At 35.0% G+C, this 24,669-nt stretch overlaps 1 protein-coding gene across 5 annotated transcripts in view; it reads left to right on the top strand.

Annotated features, from left to right (window-relative positions):
- LOC150086911 (uncharacterized) overlaps window positions 1-24,669 on the top strand; it is a 320,086-nt gene that overhangs the window by 137,440 nt on the left and 157,977 nt on the right. For all 5 annotated transcript variants that reach the window (XM_090372801.1, XM_090372802.1, XM_090372803.1 and 2 more), the window contains exon 6: window positions 17,233-17,312. In XM_090372801.1, coding sequence (XP_090228927.1) covers window positions 17,233-17,312 — 80 coding nt within the window. The remainder of the gene's footprint in view (window positions 1-17,232; window positions 17,313-24,669) is intronic.

Raw genomic sequence — 24,669 nt, 5'->3', positions numbered from 1 at the left:
GGACACGTTCATTTGTCAACTGATTCAGAAATCGCCTGGCTAGGTTTGGTGCCCTTGACTCGTGAATATAACTGTGCATCCGACTAGTTTCCAAGTAATAATGATAAAAAATTCTGCTAAACATTCAGAGGCGTCTTTTCCATTACGAACCGTCTATGCCTATAGGGCGCAGTTTTTAGGGCGTACGGAAAAAAATAGTTGTTAGTGCTGGAATGTGAGTGCCGTGGCAGAAATAATTTCAAAACCAAACATATAAATGCTTTCGAATTCCTTTAAAAATTAGATTTTTATTAAATTAGATTTCCAGAAAATTAGATTTAACTCAGGGGCATTTTAATTATCTTTGATGTAATGTAGTGAGGCTTCGGAATTAAGGGTACTTAAGGGCCTACGTCCACCAAAAAGACTGTCCTTAAACATGACATGAGCATTAAAGGTATGCGGTTGCAATCTTTCATGGTTAGTGAAAAACTAAAAATAATTCAAGTGCCATTAAAAATCCGAAATCGAACTGCTGATAGAAAAGCAATTCACTTTTCCTCACGTATTATGATGGGTATGCGGCTTATCAGGAACGCACGCGCCCCTTGATAAAACACAGTGTACTGTACTGTATTGATAATTCTAAAAGTAAGCTACAGCGCGAGAATATTTGATATTATTTAGTATTAAATTTGCCCCTGCAGGTGATTTGTAGGAGGAGAGGAAGTTAATTTTGGCTGGCACTTACCGAAAGTTGACAGAAATGTATGCTTGGGGGGGGGGGGATCATCATGCAGGTTAGCGTATTAAGTTTTTTGAATTAAAAGTTCTTTTTGCAACTACTTGTGTGTCAAAATACTTTTGGTTATATCGTGTATATAGAAAATTCGATTTTTTGAGGAGGCAGAAAGAATTGTTGAATTTCTGTTGGTCTTATTTTAGTGGAATTTGGGATGGCTCGACATGTAACAACAACTGTTTCCAGTGAAATGGATTTTCAAGAAATTGAAAATCCATTTCATTCGAAATAGTTGTTACATGCTGACTGACAGATGAAGACATGACAAAAACAATAGGCTCTTTACGCTTTTATGAACTTACTTAAAATAATCTAGGACTTCAAAATACAAAGTAATTTCAGTAAAACTCCAGAACACGGTGTCCCCTTTGAAAATCACGTGCCTAACCTGCTATGGTTAGGGTGTTTATCCCAACCCTTGCCGCTGTTTTAAAACCGGGAACTCGTTTTCCTATTTTAAAACAGCTGGAGGGGGGGGGGAATAAACACCCCAAGACCATGGCAGGCTGAAGGTGCACCATGTTCTAGAGTATAGCGGTAGTTTCTGGTGGAGTCGGCTTGATTCAATAAAACATTTTACATTTAATACTTCAAATAGTTTAAAATGTTTTAATGTTAAAAAATATTCAGAAAGAGTAGTAATTACAAAATCAATAATATATACATTTCTAAAGGATATATTATCAACCAGCTCAGTTTTCAGTCCGAAAAGCTCGTTACAATCTACATTAGCGTGCAGTCACCGGTGTGTGACCAAGCATTAGACCTTCCATCCAGGGCTCCTCCGTAGCCAGGTGGGAAGGAGCAGCAGTGCGTAGCACACGCTTCTTGATTAGACCGAGGTTCGAGCCCGTCACCACCAAATACGGAGGATGTGGAAAGGTCAGGAAATGCTCACCGCATATCCCGGAGCAATATGGCCTTAGTTGCTAATGCTCCTAAAAACCAAATAACAATAACCTTCCATCCTTATGTTGCAGTCGTCCTGTACTGGGTACAGCAAAATTTGTCACGATACGATTTTCAGGAACCTGTCAATGTCGTGATCATAAAATATTAGTTAATCATTTTTTTAAAATTATAATTATACATTGTTTCCTCGTATACAGAAGTACAGGCAGTTATCGAAAATATAAAAATTCATCCCCCCCTGTCAAGAAGTCCCCTAAGAAACAAAATCTAAACAACAGGGCCTTGCTTGTTTTTGACAACGTATCTGGCCATCCTGTTAAATTCGGTGGCGCGTTATACCTTCATGGAACCCAAGGCAAAATGGAATTTGGGGGCCCCATCTAAAGAAAAAACTGAAAAAGAACATTTTCAGTTTCATTTTATTGTGACAACAAAACTAACAATTATATGACATGAGAACTAAATACAAAATTTCATCAAAATCGGTAAAACCATTTTTGGGAAAAAAAAACAAAAAAACCCTAAAGAAAGTTCAGTTTCCGATAAAAATCACTTAAAAATACCGTATTAGTAAAAAATAGCAATGCGTTTTTGAAACAGTGATTTTGGGCCCCCTAGGCAGATGTCTTTTTTTGCCTATAGGATAACGCGCCACTGGTTAAATTAAAGATATGGATGACAACTTAGAGTCATTTTAATGACACCAAATATGACTTGTTTGTTACAACCGTGATAGACCAATGCAGCAACGTGACGAGGATTACCAGACATCAGATTGGGCATTCTGATGGGGATACAATATTAAAAAGTCCACAGATAACTTTTCCACATCATGGGAGGAAGCCACGACGAATGGCATGCGGTGATTTGGCCTGAGGGTGTTCACGATTTTCAGGAACTTGCCAGTGTCCTCAAAATTCAGTTACAGATTGTGGAATTAGCAAATGAGATTTGCTTTGAAGTGGAGGTGGAGAAACACAGTGCTGAGCTGACCTAACGAGGATATTGAGTGAGTTGAAGCAACAAAGGGGAAGAGGAAATGTAACCAGACCACAAGTTAAATCGCCTACGACAAAAAGGATATCAGAAGCCTTCAGTTTATCCGAGAAAGGGATGGTGGCCATTTTCGTTGAAGTGGTACAAACATGGAGCGGCAAATTTCAGTCATTTATTGAGTAATATTTTGCACTACTATAACTAATTGTATCAAGAGAAGCAGCAAAATTCTGGTTAGTGTTCTGCCCTTAGCTTCTTAAAACGTGAATGATTTGGTATGGCTAGTACAGTATGTAAAGGTTAATAATAAATGTTTATGTATAAAGTATAATACACTTGTATTTTTATTGCCTTTCAGTTTTAATGTTGATTTGGAACGTTATGGTATGGAAGAGGCCTTCTGGGTTGGGGATGAATGACTTCAGAATATTCTTCAAAACTCCAACCAACAGTATACGGAGATAAAACAAAGATACAAATGTATGTTTAAATATGAAACTGATAAAACTATCGAGTTAAAATAAAGTAAAAGCAAGAAAAATAGTAATAAAGTGTGGTAGCTTTCAGTATTAAAAAAAAAAAAAAAAAAAGCTATTTTGTTAGCATTGATTTGTTTAATTTTTGTTTACAGTGAGGATTTAGGTTAAGCTTAAAATAAGTTGGAGAGTCGTTTGACACACCAGATGTAACCCAGGTACATATGTTGAAAACATGATTTAGGCCCTTTCGATATATGTCTACAGTTTTGACATTTGAAAAATGCTGATTTAAACGAATTTAGGTACAGTTGTCCTAGTTAAACTTGTCTTGTTAAAAAAAAAAAGAAATCAAAGATTTCAAAAAAGTACAAAACGATTTTATGAATAAGTTTTCTTTCCCTAGGAAAGAGAGCGATGACTCCTCTGAACCTCCTCTGTGGCTTGGTTGTACTGATAAAAATGTTCTTGTTTATACTTCGCTACGACCACCAGGTCACAGAAGTTTATAATAAATCATGAATACAATTGTTAATCGTATTTAGCAGTCACGAGCTTGAACCACGGTCTATTCCAGTGGTTTTCAACCGGGGTGCCACGTAATTTGGGTTTAAGTTACTTAAACTTATTATTATTTTTTAATTTATGTTTATTTCATTATAAAAAGGTGTACAGTATCTTTTTAATTTTATGGTGACCTATAATTGACGCTTATTTAGTACCTCTATATAAAGAATAAAATTATATACTATATATATATATATATATATATATATATATCAGTAATAAAAAAGAAAGTTAATAATTATAACGACTGTAGACTAATATTTATGGGTTAATGCAGTTGCAGAGTAATCATGCATTACAACCATAATGTGTATAAAATATTGAAGATAATAATAAAAAAGGTAAATCAATAAAATAATACCATTCAGGAATTTAAGAAAACGCAAAGAATTAAAAAAAATAAAATAAAATAATAATAATAATAATTTTTTTTTAAAAATCCTTTGCGTTTTCTTAAATTTCTGAATGGTATTATTTGATTTTACCTTTTTTATTATTATCTTCAATATTATCTTCAGTATTCAACAGAGAGAGAGAGAGAGAGAGAGAGAGAGAGAGAGAAAGAGAGAAAGAGAGAGAGAGAGAATCGGATCTAACAGGCGGAAAATTGAGTAGGAGTGCCGCAAAATAAAATAAATTACTTAGGGGTGCCGTTATTTAAAAAAGGTTGAAATCACTGGCTCTATTCGGAGAGCTCGTGCTACTGCACTCTCGCTGTTCACCACTCGACTACGTAAGGCCTGAGAATTAATACGCATAAAAGAAATGAATAAATTTCTCTTTATACTCCAGCACGGTCAGTAGTGAGTTCAGTGGTTACAGATGCATTGCAGGATCATCTAGACAAGACTGCAGCAATAATTCATACACAGCTTGGGTTTGTTAAGGGAAAGTCTTGTCTGACAAATTTGATAGGATATTATGATGTGGTTACAAAGGAACTGGATGCAAAAAATACTTTTGATATCATATACTTGGATTTCAGGAAAGCTTTTGACACTGTTGCGCATGGAAGACTACTGTACAGATTGGAGCAGAATGGTATTATAAGGGTAAGTTGCTACAATGGATAAAAGGATGGTTGAGTGAGCGAAGGCAGAGGGTGGTAATCAATGGGTGCTGCTTTTCGTGGACTAATGTTATTAGTGGAGTCCCACGGGGTTCGGTGTTGGGTCCACTGTTTTGTATATTTATCAATGATATCGATGAAGGTATATCAGGCTTAGCGTCGAAGTTTGCAGATGTTACAAAGGTTGGCAGAGTTGTTAATGACAGTAATGACAGTGTGCTACTGCAACAGGATCTAGAAATTTTGGGAAGATGGGCTGAGAAGTGGCAACTGAAGTTTAACCTTGACAAATGCAAAGTACTGCATATGGGTAGAAGTAACCCCAGAGAAACGTACCAACTGTGTGGTACTACACTTAAGGTGGTAGAAAATTAAAAAGACCTGGGAGTAATTGTGCAGTCAGATATGAAGTTTTCTGAGCAATATCCCTTTGTATAAGGCAATGGTCAGGCCACACCTTGAGTACTGCGTACAGGTCTGGAGGCCTCATTTTAGGAAGATGGGATTATTCCACCTGTTCAGATTTACGAACCTAATGGGGGGGGGCATAAATTAAAATTGAGGAAAGACAGATGTGCGGAAATTTGCCTTTAGCCAGCGTTTGGTTAATTGCCTGAACAAACTTCCATCTGTCGTTGGGGAAGTTAATAGGTTAAATAAATTTAAGGAAGAACTGGACAAACATTTGGAGGGAATTGTTTTGTAAAAAAAATTTTTTTTTTGGCTGATGCTGGATAAGCTCATACACTTGCTTTCTTGCATCACATGCCGCCACCACTACTACTACAATTAAGGATTTCAAGAATGAATATAATCGTTAACCGTGTTAAGAGGGTTTAAAGCACGGTCCACTCTAACAGGCGTACTTTAGTGGACCTTGCTTAAGTGGACAAACTTTCGGGCAGTCTACTCGGCTACGTCTGTTGCTATTGTACAATAGTATACATTATATTTATGGTTATATTAGTATTTTTTGCGCTTGAAACCAACAACAAAAAAAAAAAAAAAAAAAAAGAAAAAAAAAAGCTACTTGTAATGTGGTATTAAGTAATTTTTCCTCCCTCATTTCCCTAGAAAAATGGGAGGCTTCCTCACCGGAGAAGTTTTGCCGACATCTCTAATTACATAGCAAAGATGATGCAGAGCGGTGGCACTTACATATTAAGAACAATATTTTAACTTTTATGAAGTTTCCCGTCATTATGCATCAGTTTTGAAATAATAGCCTGGCGTCGGTTTGCTATTAATGGTGATTATTGTTATCTAGACGCCGTGCCGTTTCTGACAGGCATTTTTTTTTTTTTTTTTTTTTTTTTTTTCTTTCGGTTTTCTCTGTGGCATTCAAAACGCTGATACGCCTTTTTGGATCCTCACGTCGTAAGGGGGATCAGGTTGAAAAACGAAACTCCCACAGTGACAGATACTTTTAGTTTGCGTTCCTTTGTGAGTCATCTTCCCCACTGAATTCCTGCCTTGTGACCTCTTTATTGTCGTTTAACTTCTCCCTGTTACGGCACACTATTGATTTTTCGTCTGTGTTAAATTGTTCTCGACTCCGGTGTACTATACCGGATGCTGCCAATTTTGTTCTACTTTCACATAACAGCTTATTGAATGTTGTTAACTAGGGTAGGGGTGCGCACCGTTCCTACCCCGCGAAGAGAGAAAGGTACAACTAGGCAGAGGAGCGTGCGTAGTAGGTTTGCGGTACTTGTTTCTGTTAGAAAATACGAGGGGCGATTTGAATTTAAGGTTACAATAATGATTTAAGGTTTTCGAAAATATGACCCTGATTAATATTTAAATACCTATTATAGATATATTTCACTCCCTCAAGTTTTGAGGTTATTAATATGGCTACCACACTGGAAACTAGGGCTCATGTGGAACTTAATGGAGCTTTTGTTGGCAAAGCATGTTCCATTAACAGCAGATTTTTTATTAAATTATGGAGATTTATAGCAAAATATTAATACCATACAACTTACAAGAGGAGATTACTTCTCTCCTCTTGTAAGTCGTCTGGTGTGTTTGCTTGAAAAATTCACCTCTTTGCAAAAATGCTAAACCTCAGTGCAGTGTTAGATGCGTAGACCTTGGAGAATTTTGTATAGAATATGGAGTTGCCATAGTTAAAATCTAATATTAAAAGTAGGGAACTCAAACAACATTTGGACAAAACCCTCAATGTTTATACTTTGCACTGTGGGATCAGAAAAAAACTATTTACTACAGTCGATTCCGGTTATTTGGGACACATTGGGACTAGTGCATTTTGGCCCGATTAAGCGGCTGCCCCAATTATCTGAAGGTTCACGTAAATAGTTAAAAATACAATGGACCCCCCGCTTTACAATTGGTTCACTGTACAATCAAATCACGTTACGATGTCGTCACCATAGTAAAGTACAGCAGGCCCCCGTTATAACGCGGTTCGCTTACGCTGATTCGCTATAACGCTGTTCTTATATTATAACCCGTATCTGACTATAACGCTGTCACAGATCACTATAACGCTCTTTTACAGATTGCATTTTTGGCATATTTAATGAAATCGTTTCATTTGATGGAGTCGATAGCTTGAAAATGAATAGCAAAAGAGCATTAAAACGTTTCCCACGCCGACTTGAGAAATTTTCTCACGCTAATTTAGTTTCAGTACAGTGACTTGTTACGTAGTTCCGAGATCAACATTTTAAAAAATGATCAAGTATATTGCTTGTAATATTTGCGTTATATGCATTTATCCGAAGTCTAGTCATCACTCAGTAGAGTATTAGACATCGTGCGTAACGGAAAGTTTACTTGAACATTGTATCGTAATTAATTCAACCAACGCAGTTACATTTTCGAAGAGCTAATAATGACTGATAGGAATGAAAATGCAACAACGTCTGGGCGCAGTACGAAGACTATAAATGTAAGAAAAAGACTGAATTTGAAAATTAAATTAGACGTTTTGAAGCGAATCGATTCCGGTCAACGACAAACGGATGTGTGCCATAATTTAGGACTTGCAACTTTAACTGTAAGAACAATTATAAAAAAATAAAGAATTAATTTTTGCAGCGGGAAAGATAGCTGTTCCACTGCAAGCAACTAGGACTAGGCCGGCTATTAGGATTGAAATGGAAAGACTTTAATTTTATTGAAGATAATATTCCAATGCAGAATTCAGTTAAGTTAAATATTAAAAAGAGAGAGAGAGAGAGAGAGAGAGAGAAAGAGATTAGCCAATATGATGATCTGAAGAAAACTCGCCTAAAAAAAAAAAAAAATGTGGAACCATTTAAAACTGGTAAGGGCTGGTTGAATAGATTTAAAATCCAGGGAGAAGCCGCAAGTGCAGATCAAGGAGCCGAAACTTTCAAAAAAGAACTTGTTAAAATTGTTGAAGAGGGGTATTATGTGTTATACTTCTCAACAAGTTTTTAACATAGCTGAAGCAGGACTTTTGTGGAAACGAATGCCTAAAAGAAGTTCCATATTGAAAGAAGAAAAAAACATGCCAGGTTTCAAAGCGGCGAAGGATCGGTTGACTTTATTGTTGGTTGTAACGCTGCGGGGGATTTAAAATTAATACCCCTTTTAGTTTATTTGGAAGAGGGCCAAAGTTCAACTCAAAATCCACACATTTGTCATGATTAAATTCATCAATTAAATTAAATTCATTATTTTAATTAGAATTTTAAATTTACTTTTGATACGCAGTAGTTACCAAATAATTATACGTATGCAATGCAGAATATTTTATATGTGCAAATATTTGAATATTAAATATTTTGACCGACATTTGTGCATCTTTTCATTACTGTTTATTAGGAAATATCCTATGGCACCGACCGCAGCTCATAAATACATATGTTACCTTATGGGAAATCGGCGCTCGCTTAGCGCGGATTCACTTAGCGCTCTGTTTTTCCAGAACGAATGATCAGCGTTAAGCGGGGGTCACCTGTACTTCACTATACGATGGGTAGTAAGCGCCGGTCATTGTGATCACGTTTGTGAATTGAATTTTAATTCTATTAAACAGCGATTCTAATTAGCGAAAATAGGAGGAATGTTATCCACAGTCTATAAAAGTAAAGATATATTAAACACAAATTTACCCTTTATTACCTTACCAATTAAAAAATTAAAGGATACGTGAAAATCGGAAGAATATACGTGATAATCGGATAATTAATACATACATACTAACTAGTTGACATTTCTGTTCACTGCCATTTGTGGGTGGGGGTTAAAATTTAAAACAGTAAAAAAAAATAAGCAATCAATAACAAAGAACACGGCACACAAATTGCAAGTAACACGATACGCGCAAGTGAGAATGGAGTAACAAATTACAAAGCTTTGAAAATAGGAATGAGAAGATTATGAAAATTATTTTTTTTATATGATTGAAGATTCCATGGAAGTGTAAACACATTTCACCATAATAACCCACAGAATTCCAGCTGTCGGTATTATCGCAAATTCAATAAGATCTAGTTTACTATCCGTTTATGATAGATTGCACTAACAGAAAAGCTCAGTGAACAGGTGACTGCTTATTGTTTTATGGTTGTGACCTCCAGAAATCCGATCGAACCACGTGGGACGGTCGGAGACAATCGTAGGGTAATCTCCAGTGCTGCGGTCTCCTGCCCTTCGCTTAATTGGGACATGTTGTCCCAATTAAGCGAAGTAAACCCTGGCCATTTTCTCGATTGGGTTCTGTTTTTTAAGATTTGCCCCAAATAAACGGCTTCCCCTATTAACCAGTGGCCCAAATAACCGGAATCCACTGTATTACCTTTCCTTAGTTTTTTCCTACTACCCTTTTACCTAAGCATTGCTTTCAACAATTATTGTTAACCTTTAGTGTCAACAGCATCAAAGCACTAAGGAATACAAAGCAGCTGACTTCTGGCTGTAATTCTCTCCATGTGATCAAAAGATTGAGTATTTGGCCTAAATTGAATTGAATATTTTGTGAGCAAATGAAGCAGGTGCAAAATTGAATAAAAGGAAAATATTTGTTATACAACAAAGTTCATTTACATATATACGACATATGGACACTCAGGGTCCTGAGCTGGATATCATCATTCTTCTCTTTCTTGGTGATTCCTTTCTCTCTCAGAGCAACTTAGAAATTTTTTTTTTTTTTTTTTTTTTTTTTTTTTGGTTGGTGCAGTATAAGCCTTGGGATTCCTTGCACTATATGGCTAATAATAATAATAATATTATTATCACTGTCATTTATTCATTTAATTTCTCAATGCTACAGGGAAACCACAGTTAGTATTCTGAAAATTTGCCTCTGCTTTACCTTAACATTTCAATTTACAAAATTGCTTCGTAATCAGCATTGCTGAATTTATCAAACCTGTAATCTCATTCACTAAAGTGAAAACTTATATAAGCATTTTTTTTTTTCTCATTCAAGCTTTCATGACACTTAAGTAAGTTAAGATTTCAAATGGTATATTTCCAAGTAAAAATCCATCCATTTAAATATTAGCATGTACTGATTAATATTTGCCTGTATAAAATTCTAAATCGTATTCTCCAATCAACACAATACCCTAGGTGGCATTCTTCCTGTTTTCAGACTTTACACTTGAGGGGCATAAATTGAAATTGAGGAAGGGTGGTTGTAGGCTAGATGTGCAGACATTTATCTTCACCCAGCTGGTGGTTGGTTGGGCGTTGGAACAAACCTCTTTCTGTTATTGTAGAAATGGCTAGTTTGAATAAATTTTAGATGTGGGTTTTTTTTTTTTTTTGGAATGATTCTGCCTAAGCTTGCTTTCTTGTATCATTTGCCACTATTAATACTAATTCAGAGGTCATAAATGAAATAACTGATTATGGATCACTGATAATTGAACACACACACACACACACACACACACACACACACACACACACACACACACACACACACACACACACACACACATTAAAAAAATAATCATTCAATTATGCCTATTCTAAAAGGTGCAGAGAAGAGCAACAAGATTAATAGAGGACACAAAAGGATATTCTTACCTAGAAAGACCGAGGTTTTGTAAATTGCAGCCTCTACATACTAGGTATCTGCCCAGTAACCAATTGAAGTATATGAGGCTTTAAAAGGGTTGAATAAACTAAATGCTGATGGTGTTTACTGTTTCTCAGATCACCCCACTTATCTGTCTTTTGGTATTTGTAGGTCCTAGTACACTTCATTCTCAGACCTCACTACACATCAAACCTCACTACATATCAAACATTTAAAATGTTGAGAGAATGTTATATATATATATTTTTTTTAACAAAGAAATTTGAACGTGTTTCTAAAACTAATTTACTCACAATACAAGCTCACTACTTACAATACAAACTTTGAATTTATTAATGATTATGCTAAGAGAAAAAATTGAAGAGAATATCTTAGAAATTTGTGTTTAAAAATTCATCTATAAATTTTTTTGTTGGAATAACATTGAGTTCTAGTTGAATTATAATTTTTTCAGGTACTTGTTTTTTATAGACCCTGTACAAGGAGAATAAATTTAAATTGAAAAAAGGTTGGATGTGGAATAGATGCAAGGAAATATTTATTCAGCCAAAGAGTAATTGTTAGAATAAACTTGTGTCAGTTATGGGAGTGGATAGTTTGCATAAATTTAAAGGTTTGAATGTTGTTTGATAGCTGTTAGTGCAAGAGCAGCTTGGGCTATAATGTTCATAACTTAAGTTAAAGGTTTGATCAAATTATTAGAGTGCTTCTAACTTTTCTTGGCACAGGCATGCTACAACTGTTGCTTCCCTTGCATTGAAAAATACTATTTTTTTTTTTTTTTTTTTTTAGCTTTTGTAATTTCTCTTATAAAAATTTACTGACTCAGAAAAATCATAAATTCACCTGGAATATATTCCCATGTCAGGGGTGGTTTTCCCAAAACTTTTCATAAACTCCTGTACTGTCCAGAAGAGGAAGTCAGGTTGGCTGACTCATCACTTATAGACCCTTTCCTGTCCTTATTTCTGCTCCATGCCTTTTGGTCATAAATTTTTCTTAACATTATCTATAATTCAGATGATCAGTGCCCAATATTTTGGGCACTGATCATCTGAATTAGCATATAATTTTATCTCCTTCTTCCCTCTCTCAAACAGTCCAGGCACATGGTTGAACTAGCTAATATCCATTCATGGTTTAACTCTGAACTAAGTTTTCTTTATCCATTTCCTTTTTTGGAACATCTTTACTTTATTTGCTGAAAATTATTATCTAAAGTCATTCAAGTGCAATGTCAATAAGTACTAGTACTTCTGTTTTTTCAACATTTAGTCCATATTGGAGTAAACTCAGACCCATACACAGATATTATTATAAACCCAGTATGTTTCCTGGGATCTGCATATAAAACATATATATAATAGTAATATAAATATCTTAAAGGAGCTTTGATTATTTCTGTAGATTTGTAATGCTGTATAGTTTAGCAGGTTCTATATAATTAGTCTGTTCCCCCTTATATATGCTGCCTAAAAGAAAAGAGCAAGTGACACAGGACTGTTATAGTTCAGAATGTAAATGAAGGTCATTATCTGTTGTGAAAATTATTGCATTGTTAAAAACGTCATTAGTTAAGACTGTGATTTTGTGACACTTTCAGCATCATTTCATTAACTGTATATGATGTATTTTAGATGAGAAAATTATTACATTTTATTTTCTAGGATATATTATATAGTACTGTGTAGAATAAGTTTCAGTACTTTTTAATATATTAACGTATTCCTTAAGCAGCACTGTATGGTATGTAGGTAAACTGTGTTGTTTAAAGATAATAAAGCACTCAAACCTACACTGCTATAATTATGTTTATTTCTGAATTGGAAATATATATATATATATATATATATAATGGGGTCAAACATTTCATATTATTTTCTTACCAATTCTTCAATGACTGAAAAGACAGTAAATAAGGATTATTATTGTGGAATTCTTAAAATTTTTAGAATTAAAAGTTTTAGTAATTCAAACTTAGATCTAATTCGAAGAATTTCATTAAAAAGTTAATTTTATATAAGTAAATAACAATAATACGTAAACATTTACCAGTTATCTTTGCAATATCGCTGTCAAAAACTTTTTTTTTTTTTTTTTTTGTTTATGGGTTAAAACCTAGGTACACTTAACTTTCTTGCCAGGTGGTTTGGTGGATGAGAGTCTAAGTGATCTTTATAAGCTCAATATCAGAATTTACTTATGCCCCAAGGGTAACAACATTATTGCAGGTATTGGCTTAGTGGATAATGGGGTGAGGTTAAATACACATTTAAGGATATCTGATTTAAAAAAAATTAATTAAAATAGAATAAGACAAAATTAAATAAAATAAATAATATTTTACCAACTAAGATCTGTTTCTGAGGTGGTTGGTAGGGATGACCTAGGTTAGTATCTCCTTAGTTGATGAGGGGGTTGTTTGGCTGGAGGGTTGGTTATGTCTGGGTTAGGTCTCTATTCTTAAAGATGTGTATGTGGTTGTTTTAGATCTGAATTCCTTTTTTGCACTTAATATTATCCATGGCTCCTATTAAAAAGACTTCTTTGTAGAGTGAACGTTTATAGTATCTATCTGTGACCAGTACTGATGATTCAGAAAATGCCTATATGTGGGCCTCTTTCCATGTATGGAAAGCTGGGTCTGAATTTGTTACTCTGCCTTTTTCAATGTGTCCTTGTGTTCTTTTACTGTGTGGTTTGTTTTGCTTTGTCCTGTGTAAGCTTTAGGACAGTCTCTACATTGTATCCAGTATATAGGGTTTTTAATGGTGAGGGTCTTGGAGAGGAGGTCGAGATGGTGGTTTTTAATGTTATCTGATAGAGTTAGTAATGCTGTATTTCATTGATGTGGTTTTTATATAACATATCTGATAAATGTTTTTTTTTAGCTATTTGAGCCATTTATTCACTATGTGGTGCATGAGGGATAGTGTTAAATAAATTGTTTACCTCCATCATGAATATTGTTGGAGAATTTTTCTGTTCTGCTTTTTATCATTTTCAGTATGAGTTTATGTGGATATCCTGTTATCTGGAGGATTTCATATTTTAGAGCTTTGCCCCCAGGACTCCTATTTTTGTGTTTAAGGGATGGTTGGACAAGAATTGGAGGATAAATCCTGTGTCAGTAGGTTTTCTATAAATTTGTATTCTAATGGTACTGTTGATCTACAGAAATAATAAAAAAAAAAAAACGACTTATTTCTTGGTCTACTACTATTAAAGTAGTAGGTTAAGAAACAGAGTTTTTTTTTTTTTTATCTTCTAATTCGATTTTAATGAGATGTGTGGATGTAGGCTATTAATATGTAAAAGAAAGTTGAGTTCCCCAGTACCATGTGGCCAAATAGTATGGACATCTATGTATTTAACCCATACTTTAAACCTAAAGGTAGCTTTTCTATTGTATTATTTTCAAAGGAATATATAAAAAATAGCTGCCAGTAGGCGGGGGGGGAGTGAATTGCTCATGCTTAGGCCTTGTTTTTGTTTATTAACCTTATTGTTTATAGCCTGTATAAACAGAAACCTTGTTTTTTGTAGTTTATATAGGCTATTTTTGAAGTTGAAGTAACCTTTTCCTATTGACAAATCTGTTAAGTAAAAAATGCCTGAAGTATCTAGGGGTTGGTGGGAAAAGGCAGTGTATATCTGGTCACCTAGTATTTGGTGGAGGATAGTCTTAGTCTCTTCTAATGGGAAATTAGTGAACATGTTATCAGCATCACAGGAGACTAGAAGATTGTTGTTTATTGTTGTTATCGTTTTCTGGCCAGTTGAGTAAATGTTGAAAGTTTTTTTTATCATGCTAGGGTTTTCAGATAAGGCTGGCATGGTTTTTACAAGCCATTTGGTTTTATTTTGTCATGGATGGTTTCTATCATTAACTGTGGATGTGATGGGAAAGTTACCTCTGTGTTGATGTTTTCGAATAACATTGGGAGCCTGGGAATTGATAGTAGAAGTTGTTTGTAGGTGATGTCATTAATTTTGTTCTGTGCAAGTAAGAGTTTTAATTTTGTTTTTACCTTTTTAGCTGTGGAATTGGTAGGCTCCCTGTTAATGGTTTTATAGATGTTTACGTCTGCTAATAGGATTTTATTGTTATAATCTTTGGTGTTTATAACTACTACTGTATTTCCTTTCTCAGCTTTGGTTATGTGTGTTGCGGTCTAGTTTAAATTGTTTTAGTACTTTCCTGTGGGTGGACAACAGGTTGTTGTATTTTTTTGTAAGTTTGTAGATATTTATTTTTATGCAGAGCATTTATGACTTTTAACTTGATTATGTTCCTGGTGTTTGTTTTTAATGTATTGGAAGATAGTGTTAAGTTGTGCTAGAAAATTGAGGTATGTTTCTTGGGGTGAATGGAGTGAATTTAAGCATTAACTTAGTGTCTCGTGTTCTGTGGTGGAAAGGTGTCTGTAGCTTACATTAACTACATTGGGGAATCCCATTTTATTGGAGGGGAGTTATATGATTAAATACTGGTGTATCAACAGAAGATCTTATCTGAGAAAGGGTTCAATACTTTGTTGGGTCCTCAGTTTATAGAATGAGGATGGGTCCATCTGGGGGTAGAGACCCTTCTTTATCAGAACATCTTGTCTGGGCTGCTATTAGGTTAGTGCTGTGGACTCCTGTTGGATTCATTGTTTCAGGTAGTGGAAAGGTTATATATACCTAATGGAAGATGAAAAGGATCCTTTTCTGTTTGATGTTCTCTTCAGGGATTCCAGTTTGCTGTGGGAAAGATCTGTCATAGGTTGGGGGATATTTATTTCTTCATTGTTGTAGAAAAGCCAATCTAAGGTTGGATGGTTTTTCTTTTGCTGTGTAGGGTTGTGTTGTTGATTTTCTATTTCTGGACTTTTCTGTAGATTAACTACTTTGGGACTGATTTTCTGATGTTGTAGGGAGAGGGTTGCAGTAAGACTTTCTGGTATTGGATTGGATCATGAGGTCATTTAGCTCCTTCTGTAGGTTATATTTAATTTTGGTTTGGAAGTTGTACTGTTTTTTCTTGGACTCTCATACACGGACAGAGGACCACAAATGGGAATTTTTGAAAACATCAGTACTGGCCACAGACAGATACCATGACTGTAGGCTGTACAACAAAGCCTCTTTAATAGGAGCCATGGAACAAAGGAATTCAGATCAAAAACAGCCACATGCACATATTTAAGAATAAGAGTCCTAACCCAAATTAAAAATAAGTTTAAACATTTTAACTGCACCCCCTCCCCAAATAAGGAGTACTCTACAACCTAGGTCAGTTCCTATCAACTACCCTAGAAACAGGACATACTAGCTGGTAAAGTTTTCTGATAATATTATTTATTTAGTTTATTTAATTTAAAGATTTTTTTTTAATCACATATCCTTAAATGTGTATTAACCTCCCCTCATTATCCAATAAGCCAATGGCTGCTGTAATGTCGTCACCCTCAGGGCAGAAGTAAACTCTGATATCGAGACCATAAAGATAATCTCTTAGACTCTTGTCCACTAAACCACCTGGCAACGACATCAAGTAAACCATAGTGTGTGTGTGTGTGTGTGTGTGTGTGTGTGTGTGTGTGTGTGTGTGTGTGTGTGTGTGTGTGTGTGTGTGTGTGTGCTTTCACTCATAAACAAATCAACAAGTTCTTGTGACCAAAGTGACCTTTTGTGTGATAGTGATACTGCAAAGACAGTATCATTATCATAAAAGGTCACTTTGGGATAGTGATACTGCAAAGACAGCTGGTTAGTTTTTACGTATTATTGTTATTTACATATATAAAATTAACCTTATAACAAAATTCTTCAAATTAAATACATCTAAGTTTGAATTACCAAAGCTTAATTCTACTAAAAAATTAAGAATTCCATAATAATAACTCTTAGTTACTGTCTTTACAGTTGTTGAAGAATTGGTATGAAAATATCATAAAATGTTTGACTCCATTGTGTACTTATTTCCAATTCAGAAATAAATATAATTACACCAACATAGGTTTAAGTGCTTTATTATTTCTAATATATATACGACTAATGTGACTTCCCTAAATCTGGAGAATCCCAACACCAAATTGTGGAATCTGGGAGGTTCAACTGTTAATACAGTCTTTTGAAGAGATTTGATTTGACTGGTGTGAATTTGCACAAAAATTTGTAGTTTAAACTTTGTAGCATCTTAGAGTTCCCTATTGATAAATTGTGTTAACGATTATTTAAAACATTTTATGATATTGCAAAGGACCATGAAAAAAATTTTAAAAATAGAATTTTTATTTAAAGTCTGTTGTTAATCATTAGCTTTCAATTTTTCTTTGAAACCATGAATGGTAATTGCTATTCTAATATGATGCACTATTCTTGCATTATGTAGAGAGCTATTGAAGTGGATAGTGAAACAGCTGTTCAGCTTGCTGCCTTGGTGTTACAAGCAACACATGGAGATTATGTAGAGTAAGTGTATAGTTACTGCCGTGTTATCATTTTAACGGTAGGTAGCTTATGTAATAAAATTTCTCAAAAAAAAAAAAAAAAAAAGCATACAGAGTAATTTAGAATTATGTCATAAATTTTACGGTGAATTTCTGAGAACAAAAGGAATTGAATATTTTTAGGACTATTTTCAAAAATAGCTTTGTTTTTTTAAGAAAAATTATATGCTTATGATGGAATATAGTGAATAATGAAAAACACTGGTGATCAACATGAATTTGTAAAATAAAATTTAATTAAAAAAAAAAAAACATCTATAGTACTTATTACCATGTATAGTTTGAAGGCTTAGAAGACAAAAGATACTTGTTGATGACAGTGGCCTGCATAGATTTTGATGTTTCCAAAATTCATGGTTTTCTGGCTGTATAAAGGTAAAGTGCAGCCATTATCAACCCACTGGAGGATGGATGCCTCCCCAACAATTCATGCTGAGGGAAATGGACCATAATCTGCCACGCTGGTCCAGTGCGGGTTGGCAGATCGACCGTATTCAGCAGTCAGGGGTTTGAACCCGGTCTACTCAAAGAGCGTGTGCTACTGCACTCCCGCTCCTGACCACTCGGCTACTGAGGTACCTGGCTGTATATTTAGTGCTTATTCTAAAAATCCAAAATTTTTTACTTATGTACAGTTGTTTTTCCCCTTACAAACAATAAGAATTGTTTTCTTAGATACACATTCCATGTATATGCAATATGCATACTACTTCCTTTGTGACTGACAGGTATAGACTTGCCCAAGTGTATTTAGACATGTTGTGACATACTAGTCAGGTAGCTATATAAACCTGCAAAGTTTCTTTCACATTCAGTTGTTTTCTAGTGTAGTCTTGCTAACTAGTGTTTGTTTCTAATATGATTTTCATATTGTCACTTTCACAATGGCAACCCTTGGTTGTTTGCACAACCACAAGTTGTCATTCTCATAAATCATACTGATCCAAATACATTTTGGTCACATTTGCAGTTAATGTTTGTGGCAAAAAAAAAAAAATAAAAAAAATAAAAAATAAAAAAAGCAGCAAGATATAACATCATTTGTAAAAATTATATGTGCTACGTATTTTGGAATTAAATTAGTCGACCAAGGTAAAAGTTGGGGGCCTCCTCCATAAAGTGTGCCATACATGCAAAGAGCACTTGCAATTGCAGAAATATAGTATAAAGAAAGCCATGACATTTGCCATTCTCATGATGTGGGGGGGGAACCTCAGGATCATACTAATAACTGCTGCTTTTGTTTCAATATGTAAAAAGTTATAACATGAAAAACAAGCAGAGCATTGTGTACCACAACAATGTCTACTCTTTGCTGTTTTTGTTCTGAAGTCACATTGTGTGGAATTCAGTGGGCACAGATTTGTGACATTTTCAGGTGATATTTCGCAATATTGTGAGCGCTACCACTTGAAATGGACATTCTAATAGCTAATTCATGAAGTGTAATTCATCTGTCTCCATCCAAGATTTCCTCGGCTTTTGCGATTTGCTCAGGAGTTGAGGAGGAAGGCTGACCAATTCTTAGGTCACCTGCAAGAGACAGTCTTCACTGAATCGCCTGTGCCATTTAAATATGGCTGCCCTACCAAGACACTCAATACCATACGCTTCATCTCTTTATCTGTTTCCAATGCATTTAAGCCCCGTCTGACACAATAACGATCGCATATCAATGTTCAGTCTGTATGACATGATACTTGCTTAAAAATGATTGGCAGTGACACATGACTAAAAAACTCTTCATGCAACACTAGCTCATGTGCACAGTCTGCTCAGTAGTGATTAGGGAGAGTGCCTCTAGCAGCAGTAAACATAAAATCTTGCACCAGTTTGCGAATTAAATGACCACTGCACGCGTGCATGTTTTTTTTTTTTTTCCCTTTAAAGGCTAATAGCTTTGGTAAGAGGCCAGCGGTGCACCTGTTCTTCCTCTTTGTAACTTTAACACAACCTATGTATTTGTTTGTCTGATTAGCAGGTCTCAATAGCCCACACCATGTTTTTAAGGCTCTGGCATGTCTTGATAGATGCAGTGCAAGGATTGATATCACCTTTGCTTGCATCTGCTTTAAAGTATTAGTCATTTATCTTCCTCTCTGCCTCCAAACTTTCATTATATGTGAATTGATATTGGTAACTTGAACAAATTTGTTCCTAGGTTTGTTTGTAACATATGCCATCAACTTTCTTAGTAAGAAAGCACATGGAAGTCTTTTATTTCATTGTAATCCTAACACATCCTGTAGTTGTTAATGGCAGTGATTTCTCAAAAATTTTCTATTAGGATATTAGATTACTTTTAGCACTCTGTACTAGAGTACATTCAATACTAGAGTACATTCAATAATTTCCCCATTACTTTCTGATATTCCCATTGCTTTACATCCAGTTCTTGCTGTATTAGAACTCCCAGTAGGCATGTAACTCCACTACAAATTTACAAGTTATGTTCCATTAGGACAGTTAGAAGCACTGCATAAATCTAATCTGCTTCTGCTTTAAACCACCATTAATGTTTCTCTCAAAACTAACATTCCCCCACTCCACAAGCTAACAAAACCTAATTTCCAAAACTTAATTTTGCCTCAATAGCCCTGCATTTCAAGTACAGTCTGTCCTCGTATAGCACGATAGTTGCGTTCCTAGAAACCCTCATGCAGTGCGAAATCGTGCAATATAAACAACAGGCCCTATGGGAAAAGTAGGGTTAGGTGCCGACCACCCAAGATTGAACACACATTTGGAACAAAAACATTACCAAACCATAAATAATCGGGTAATTTTAATCGTTATAAAATACTTTAAGTATTTTATAACGATTAAAATACGTAATAAAAATATTATAATAAAGTATTTTTAGTATTTTTTAATACTAAAAAAGTATTTTTTACGAATAAAATACGTATTTTATTCGTAAAAAATTTATTATATTAAATAAAATAGTCGTAATAAAATACTTACGTATTTTATAATACGTAAGTATAAATTATAATACGTAAGTCGTAATAAAATATTGCTAATCCTTTTGCTTCTATCGTAAGCAAACTTGTTTTTTGTTTGATTTTCTATCCAAACAGATGACAGCCGTTCCATCTCTTCCAATTCTTGTGTCTTAATCTAATGGATTTTAATTACACTGAGTTGTTCCTGCTATGAAAGTTGTTTTTATTTTCTCTGCATTCTTTGTAATTCTCGGCGTTGCCTGATTTAGGTCTATAGCACGTGCAATATCACATGGCCTTTCATTTCGCTCAAAGCGTTTCACAATTTCATATTTTTTCTCTATCGACAGAAGCGGACAGAAGCCTTACGGGGGAAACCACGGTGGGCCGGAGGCTGGTGTGATTTTGGCCATAAACCGTAGTATGAGGCCACTATAAATTTTCCCGGTTAAGAATTTTTGATCCAGTCCGCCTCTGTTTATCGATATTGCTTTTTTTTTTTTTCTCTGAATCTGCAGTGTCTTAGCCAGAACGCTTCCTTTTCACACCTTTTAAGTATTTTACTCATTTTTAGGGAATAAAGCGCAATTACAAAACGAGGAGGCACGCTTGATACACATAAACAAAGCTGCGCGCGTGTAGCAACTGAATAAACAACACCGTAAAGGCCGAGATACACTATTAACACCTCACATTTTACTAAAGCACATTTCTGGGGGTTACTACCATAAAACAATAAAAACAATTTCCAGTTGCATTTCTGCTAGTGAAATCTGTTATAAACTGGTAGTAAACTCCATCTAATTGCATTTGCTATTATATCGATAACTGGAATTGTGTCGGTTTTTACGTTATTATGGTGAAATGTGTTTCCCCTTCACTGATATAAAACACATAAATACATTTTCAGAATCTTCTTCATTCCTGCGTGTTGCGTTCAGTTGGGGTGATTCCGCGTTCGACTGCCATTTCTTGTAAACACAAAGGCGAATCGTGTATAAGCGAATTCGGTTCGTGTTATATAAGATAACGTTCCCCTATTTATAAATCGTGTATGATCGAATTCGTGTAATGTAAACATGTGTTATATGAGGACCGACTGTATTTATTCAATGATTTATGATATTACTGGTATTTTTAGTTTGTTGAAACCAAAACATCATTCTATTGGCTGTTGTTTAGAGCAGTGGTTCCCAAACTACTGAGATCTACGGACCATTTCAAAAATCAAAAAAAGTTCACGGACCCCTATATATAACATATGCATGTATGGATCTATATATATATATAAGGTTGACATCATTTCACGGACACCTTGGAACTGGTCAATGGACCCCCCCCCCCCAGGGGTTTTTCGGACCTCAGTTTGGGAAATGCTGGTTTAGAGGAATAAAAGGCTTGTGAATTTCAGGCTGATTGGATGGTTCAGCAATGCTTTTTCTCAAAGCTGGCTGCTTTTTATGTCCTTGAAGTTTACCCATAGTGATTTTAAATTTATTCCCAAACAAGTAAGAATTGCTGGAGATAAATAGTAGTAGTAATGGAAGCTTATATAGCATCAGCTAAAAAACCACCCCTACACACTTCACCTATCCACACCCTCCAAGAATATGTAGTTCTTCCTTGAATTTATTCAAATTATCTACTTCAGTGTTCTCCCCAGGACCTGTCGAATGGGCGCACCGGTGAATTCGACTGACTGCCTGGCTAAAATTTAAGCGATTCTCGCAGTACCGTATGGTACTGCTCACTGATCTCAATCAGTATTAATTCGAACATACTATGTGATCGAGGTCAGTGCGACAGGAGCGTATAATGTTAAATTATGCAATTAATTTTTGCTCTGGATCGCTTAAGTCACATTTATAAATAACAGAAAATTTTATAATATTGCTAAGTATTGCACTTCCCCACCCGACTACTTCATAATGCCACCCGGCTGGCAAAATTTTCTGTTGAGAACACTGCACTTCCATAATATATGGAAGCCTGTTCCAACAATCAACCAAACACTGGTTGAAGGCAAACTTCTGCACATCTATCTTGTGGCCATCCTTCTGCAGCTTGAATTTATGCCCCCTTACATGTGTAGTGTGAGCAAGAGAAGAATGCCATTAACATTCAACTTACTCGATCCATTCAAGGCTTTAAACATCTCAAATCAGATCTCCTAGGTGCATAGTTTCCAGACTCTGCAGTTGGCAGAACTGAAGCTGTTGTTGTTGTTAGGTTTTTAGGAGCATTAGCAACTAAGGCCATATTGCTCCGGGATATGCGGTGGTCATTCCCTGGCCTTTCCGCATCCTCCGTATTTGGTGGTGACGGGCTCGAACCCCGGTCCAATCAAGAAGCGTGTGCTACGCACTGCTGCTCCTTCCCACCTGGCTACGGAGGTGCCTTGGGACTGAAGCCTTTTTAGGTAAGAGCACCCTTTTATTCCCTTCACCAATCTAGTTGTCCTTCTCTCCACCTGTTCCAGCAGATCGACATCCTTCTTAAAATGAAGCCTCCAGACCTGTATAGAGTACTCAAGATGTGGCCTAATCACAACCTTGTACAAAGGGATAATCACTTACTTATCCCTGCTTGCAGATGGGAGAGTATTTATAATATAATCAGGCTAAAACTTTCTATATACCATATTCTGGTGTATAAGTAGTCTACCTTTGCAGCACGAAAAACTCATCTAAAATTTTAAGGCTGACTTATATGCCAAATTTAAAATCCTAAATATGAAACTGACATCTTTACTGTTAAAGATGTGAATTTAATATCAGTATATTTATATATATATATATATATATATTTTTTTTTTTTTTTTTTTTTACTCAAATATATTGTTACTCAGCTTTTAAAACCCAAGAACTTATTCAGCTTCTTCATCAGATGAACAGTTCATGGAATTGTTTTTGAGTTTAACTTTCAAGACTGTCAGTTGTCAGCTTTTTATAGAAAATTTGCTTCCATAGTAAAACATTTGTTTATAGAGAGAAAGAACCAATTTGTAGTATTAAACTAAACAAACTGCAAAGAATGCTTTGGTTACATAATGAGAGTCTCCCATGTACATTTATAACATCAGTAAAGAGCAGTGTCACGATGTGACCTATGCTTGTAGGTTTTGATTTTCATGATTTCATTTTCTACATAATGGATTACTACATATGCTTACTTCTTTCTTTTGAGTTTACTGTGAAGTGTAATACACTATCACAATGTAACATTTTAAAAGAAAGAATAGAACTAATGTGTCACTACACAAGACGTGAAAGATGACTGTTAAAAAACGACTGGGGGTTTGAATTTTATGGTTAGTATATGATAGGAAACAAATTTTTATGTCAAATAATAAATTTGAGGCATATTTTGACTTATAAATCAATGCAGTGTACAAGTCGATTTTTGTGTCATATAAATTTATGCTTAATCGTATTCACTGTTTAAGTAGATCCCTTTTTTTCAGTTATCTTATGTAGTGATTGTATTCCAGTAAAGACTGCATTAAGAATTATTTTTGTTCTTTCTTTTAAGAGTTAACATTGTGACATTTTTTATTGCAGTAAATTGCAAAGACAACAGTAAGCATGCAGAGTTTCTCCCTTGTGTAGAAGAACACAAAACCTACTGACATAGGTGATAGTGTGATTATCACTCTTATCGACAGTATATATTTTATGTGTACATGGAATGGAACATGCTTTAGTCATTCCTTGTTTCTTTCCTCTTTAGCATTGCACTGCTAATTTAACCCCAGGGGCTCACATCTGTGGTGTATGGGCTTGGCAAACCTAGGGTCCTGAGCTGGATATCATCATTCTTCTCTTTCTTGGTGATTCCTTTCTGCTTCTCTCTCTCTCACAGGGTAACGTGGGAAATTTTTTTTGGCTTGTGCAGCATAAGCTTCGGGCTTCCTTGCACCATATGGCTAATAATAATAATAATAATAATAATAATAATAATTGGTTTTTTTGTGAACAATATTTTGGGAATTGTTTATTGAGTTTATTTTTTGAAAACTCAAAACAAATCTGAAAAGACAATTTTTAGGTTTTAAAACACGAACAACAATGTATATTTGTGTAAATGTATATATAATAAATTATATGTTCCTATTAATTCTTGCCTTTCTAACTTAAGGTTAAGATTTGTATCCTGTGTACAAGTTTATCTCAAAATTTTAGACCATGTTTTTTATTGCTTCAAAATATACAGTATACTGTAGCAGTAATTTGAAAATTTGGGTACTTGTGGGTTGATTGATTTCCCCCCCCCCCCTTCCTTCTGTATTTGGTTTCATATTTACATGATTTGAATGATAATGTAGTAACACTTGTATGAGAGAGCTGATTCATATATTTTCACTGAGAGATTGGT

Source organism: Mastigoproctus giganteus, chromosome 4 (assembly GCF_048544385.1).
Source record: "Mastigoproctus giganteus isolate SK-2022 chromosome 4, ASM4854438v1, whole genome shotgun sequence".
Classification (NCBI taxonomy): Eukaryota; Metazoa; Arthropoda; class Arachnida; order Uropygi; family Thelyphonidae; genus Mastigoproctus; species Mastigoproctus giganteus.
This window is presented reverse-complemented; position numbering and strand designations above follow the sequence as displayed.